General features: G+C 39.5%; 1 protein-coding gene across 1 annotated transcript in view; it reads left to right on the forward strand.

Moving 5' to 3' along the window:
• MRPS14 (mitochondrial ribosomal protein S14) overlaps positions 1-5,519 on the forward strand; it is a 20,967-nt gene continuing 15,448 nt past the window's right edge. The window contains exon 1 of the mRNA XM_032291335.1: positions 1-175. Within this exon, the coding sequence (XP_032147226.1) occupies positions 131-175 (45 nt within the window). The 5' untranslated portion in view covers positions 1-130. The remainder of the gene's footprint in view (positions 176-5,519) is intronic.

Raw genomic sequence — 5,519 nt, forward strand, 5'->3', positions numbered from 1 at the left:
AACTGACCCCGCTTTCCTGTAGGCCGCATTCCCACCCACCGCACCGTCGGCCCAGGGCCCGCCCCTCGCGTCTTGCGTCATTCGCCGGTGTCAATAAAGTTGCCGCGCTTTGTAGTTTGCGGCGGACAACATGGCGGCCTCCGTGCTGGGCTCGGTGCTGCGGATGTTCAAGCAGGTCAGGCCCGCAACTTTATCCACACCCCTACCCTTCACCCCTAAATCTCATAACCTGCGGGTCCCCCATGGCTCTGCCACCTGTAGTGCTCAGTGCGGACTAGTCCCAAGGGTTCTCCCCCCGCCCTCTTCCCTGCTTGGGCATGGTTCGGGGGAGGTTCGAGCCGCAGATGTCAATTTGGTTTTCGTAAGCATGTAACTGACTGGCATTGAAAGATGCGAGATTGACTCCAGTTTACAAGGGAGTGAATGGATAGGAGACGAGGTCTGAGGATTGAGCCCTCAGAGGCTTACAACGTTAAGAGATAACCGTGCAAAGGAGACTGAAAGGTGCTGTCAGCCAGGGAGGTGGAAAACTAGGGAGAGTGGGATGGCGAGGAAACCAAGGATGACAGAATTTCAAAGAGTAAGGAGTGAGCAACTCTGCTCAAAGTTGATAAATCAATTTAAAAATGTTCCGAATTGGCCGAAGGGTTTAGCAGTGTTAAGGTTGTTGGGATCTTAATCACAGCAGTTTTGATGATGTTATGAGGATGAAAGCGTTCAAAAAATAGGAGGAAATAAATTGGATTATAGATAAGCCTTTAACGGAGATTTGCTGTAAAGGGGAGAAAAAAAAAAGTCACTGACGAAGGGGGGGGGTTTCTTTTAAACAGGAAAACATGGCAGGAAAAACAGCATGTTTGCATTAAAGGGAAAGCTCCTGTAGTTAAAAACTGATGATGTATTAGAGGGAAGAATTGAAGAATTGCTACAGCTGTACCTTTATGTAGGCAAGAGGCAGTGGAGGCTGGTGGTCTTTACAGCTAATTGATCACACCTAGTTACAGATGTATTTGTTCCTTCCCCGCTCCCGTTGCTTCACTTGACTGGACTTCTTTTTGTTTTTTTTTGTTTTTTTTTTACAAAAACACTTTTTAAAAAGGCAGTGGGGTCTTGTGCATAAAGTTTGGTCTTAGGAACCTGGGCAGTTCATCTGTAGCACTGTTGTCCATAGAAATATAATATGGACCACATATGTAATTTAAAATTTTTCTGGTAGCCACATTTAAAAAGTATGAAATAGATGACAGTTTAATATATTTAACCAGGTATATCCAAAATACTGTGGTTTTTTAACATGGTATCGATATATTGACTTATGCAACATTTACATTCTTTTTTTTCATACTAGATTTTCAAACACTTATAAGCAAATCTCAGTTTGGATGCTAAATTTCCCATCATTAAAATGGAAAATATAGTTCTACCAAAATAACAAAGTTGTTTAATCTTTACAGTGCTTTGGTTTTGAAATTCAAATTAACTAAAGAATTACCTTCCTCAGTTACACTAGTTATATTACAAGCGTTTAATAGCCATATGTGGTTAGTGGCTACTGTATTGGACAGAAACGGTCTCTAATAACAGAAAGGAATGTAGAACATGTGATACAGATGCTAGTGAGTCAGTGTGATGGTGAGCATTTATAGAAGTGCTCTTCTGATTTCTTTTAATTTTATAATAAAATTAAAATATTATAAAATTTTATAATAAAGGAGAAAGTGAAGTCATCACCTGAGTGTGAGGATGTGGGAGGAAGTGTCAGAGGTTTAAGGGGAGAGAGAACATGTAAAAGAGTTGGAAATGGACAGGAGGAATGGTCGAGAGAATTGGAGTAAGTACAGAGGAGTGAGAGAGGGGCCAGAGAGCTGATGGTGTATTCAAGGGAACATTTTATTTATAGAACAATGGAATTCAGGCTGGGTGAGAGAGGAAGACAGGAAATCAAAAGCTGAGTGAAAAAAAGTGAAACATGGGAGGATCAATAGATTGAAAGTCCCAGAAGGATTGTTATTGAGGTGTTAGAAGGAGCAAGCTAGAAAGAAGTGATAGAGAATAAGATACCCAAAATGAGATGACACAGCTTGCACTTCTTAATAATAAAATACCCACAGCACGGGCATGGAATTGAATAAACGAGTGGAGGACCAAAATCATTAAAGGAGAGGTGTTAAAAGATCAGAGTGATCAGGGTATAATTTCATGTATATTGAAATCACCAAGAATTAAGATAGGAAGAATATTGGAGAGAGTGACAGTAAGCCAGGATCTAAAATTGCGGAAAAATGAAAGGGAGTGGCAGGGGTTATGGTAGATGACTGCAACGATGAGAGGTAGTGGGAGGTAGTAAGCCCAATGACGTGAGTCAAAGCCAGGAGCTTTCAGGTAGGAAGGAGAACTGGAAGCTGCAAGGAAGGCACTTAGCTATCTCACCTCTAGGCCCAGTCATGGGAGAAGGAGCTATGGGAAAAGTTGTGAGGAGGGATTTAAATTCAGCCAGAGCAAAAGGTGAAGGAGATGTTAAGATAAGTTGGATTTAAAAGATTTTGATGGTAGACCATGGATTGAGAGGGCCCAGTGGAAAGGTTTTAGGAGCTGAAGAGGGGCGAGAGATGGGGGCATGATAGGATGCCTACAGAGCACAATAGAGTGCGACCTTAATCTATAAAGCACCATTATAAACTGATAAGAAAATACACCACAGTCGAAACACAGACAGAGGACATAAAAACATTCACAGAAGAAATAATATAATAGACCAATAAACGTTTTATTTTGAAAGTGTATACTTCAGGAGTTCAAGACCAGCCTCACCAACATAGAGAAACCTCATCTCTACTAAAAATACAAAATTAGCTGGGTGTGGTGGTGCATGTCTGTAATCCCAGGTCCTCTACTTGGGAGGCTGAGGCAGGAGAATTGCTTGAACCCAAAAGGCACAGGTTGCAGTGAGCCGAGATTGTGCCATTGCATTCCAACCTGGGCAACAAGAGCAAAACTCCATGTCAAAAAAAAAAAAAAAAGTGTATTACTTTTATAGTAAGAAAAAAAGATATGCAAAATAGAATGAAAGACTATTTTAAAAAACAAAAGTCTTTTAGGAGAATTTGATTAGGAATACTTTGAAAAAGAATTCAAAGAAGAAATGCTTAATCTTGTTTTCTAAATTACCATTACGCTCAATTTCATAGGTAAAAGCAAACCTCACATTGCCCCTCAAATGAATGGTTTTCTCAGGCAGAATAGTTTCTCCTCGATCTTATGAATATATCTTGTTCTTTTCCATGTTTTGTTTGGACAAACTACCTTTCGTCCCCTCCTCTGTCCCCACTTTTGTCAAAATTCTATCAACATTTCAAGGTTGAATTGCTGTCAGAATTTCAAAGCCCCTCTTTCTGTGACAAGCATTTCCAGCCATGGTTATCAAGGCATTCACTGGACTTAGTCATATAACACATCAATATTTAAATTCTATTCCTGCTTATTTTTTTTCCAAAAGATGATTGCCGAATTGTTAGAGGTGTGAGACTTTAGTAATATGAGTACTGGAGATGATCAGTTTATCTTTTGTTAATAAATTGAAAAAGCTTTGGCTTTCTATTATAGTATTCTTATTTTCAGTTTTTTATTCTGTTGCTATTCACTTGGGGTGGCTGGCAAGATATTAACTATTAGGAAAAGTTACAGATTGTAATAATCTCAAACCTTTTGGAGGACAGAAAGGTCTTATTGAGGCATGCTGAAGGCAGCCACCTCATTAACATTAGCATAGGAAAGATATAGAGAGGATCAAAGGCTTTTTGTTTACCCCACGTTCCTTTGTTTCTGCTCTGTTTACTCATGTAAACTTGGTGCTGGATGGTCCTTCAGTGGGAGGAGAATTATCTGTTAATAGACTTTACTCTGGGCCCAGAACATAAAGCTTTTTATCATTCATATAACCACTCTTTTAACCATGTTAATTATCCACAAATGTGTTGACTTAGAACCTCTGTTGTAAAATTTTGATGGAATAAATGTGTGGATGGACAGAGGGTCTTGGTCAATTGGTTGCACTTCACCTTCAGAAAGCAGCCAACAGCCATCCCTAGCCCACTTGTGTCATTGAACTAGGTGTGAGAGTGCATTCATTCATCCATTGTTGAGTCAGGGTCTACAGGCCAGACTTCCGCAGGTGGTGGTCAACATCTCGATATTCTGCTATACATGTATTTCTTCTATAAACATCAGTTATTGAAAGCCATCATTTTTTAAAAAATCATACTTTAAGTTCTGGGGTACATGTGCAGAATGTGGAGGTTTGTTATATAGGTATACAAATGCCATGGTGGTTTGCTGCATCCATCACCCTGCCATCTACATTAGATATTTCTCCTAATGCTATCCCTCCCCATCCCCCTACCACCTACTGTTCCCCCCCCCACCAGCCCCATACCCCTCTGTGCTGTTCCCCTCCCTGTGTCTGTGTGTTCTCATTGTTCAACACCCACTTATGAGTGAGAACATGCGGTGCTTGGTTTTGTGTTTTTGGGTCAGTTTGCTGAGAATGATGGTTTCCAGCTTTATCCATGTCCCTGCAAAGGACATGAACTCATCCTTTTTTATTGCTGCATAGTATTCCACGGTGTATATGTACCACATTTTCTTAAACCAGTCTATTATTGTTGGGCATTTGGGTTGGTTCCAAGTCTTTACTATTGTGAACAGTGACACAATAAACATACATGTGCATGTGTCTTTATAATAGAATGATTTATAATCCTTTGGGTATATACCCAGTAATGGGATTGCTGGATCACATGGTATTTTTGGTTCTAGATCCTTGAGGAATCACCACACTGTCTTCCACAATGGTTGAACTAATTGACACTCCCACCAACCATGTAAAATTGTTCCTATTTCTCCACATCCTCACCAGCATCTGTTGTCTCCTAATTTTTTAATGATTGCCATTCTATCTGGCATGAGATGGTACCTCAGTGTGAGTCTGATTTGCATTTCTCTAATGACCAGTGATGATGAGCTTTTTTTTAATGTTTGTTGGCTGCATAAATGTCTTTTTTTTTTTTTTTTTTTTTTTTTTTTGAGAAATGTCTGTACATATCGTTAGCCCACTTTTTGATGGGACTATTTGTTTCTTGTAAATTTGTTTAAGTTCTTTGTGCATTCTGGATAGTAGCCCTTTGTCAGATGGGTAGACTGGAAAAATTTTCTTCCATTTTGTAGGTTGCCTGTTTACTTTAATGATAGTTTCTTTTGCTGTGCATAGCTCTTTAGTTTAACTAGATGCCATTTGTCAATTTTGACTTTCATTGACCTTGCTTTTGGTGTTTTAGTCATGAAGTCCTTGTACATGTCTATGTCCTGAATATTATTGCCTAGGTTTTCTTCTAGGGTTTCTATGGTTTTAGGTCTTATGTTTAAATCTTTAAGCTATCTAGAGTTAATTTTTCTATAAGGTTTAAAAAGGGATCTAGTTTCAGCTTTCTGCACATGGCTAGCCAGTTTTCCCTACACCATTT

Source organism: Sapajus apella, unplaced genomic scaffold (genome assembly GCF_009761245.1).
Source record: "Sapajus apella isolate SASKATOON/1434 unplaced genomic scaffold, GSC_monkey_1.0 scaffold25, whole genome shotgun sequence".
NCBI classification, from domain to species: Eukaryota; Metazoa; Chordata; class Mammalia; order Primates; family Cebidae; genus Sapajus; species Sapajus apella.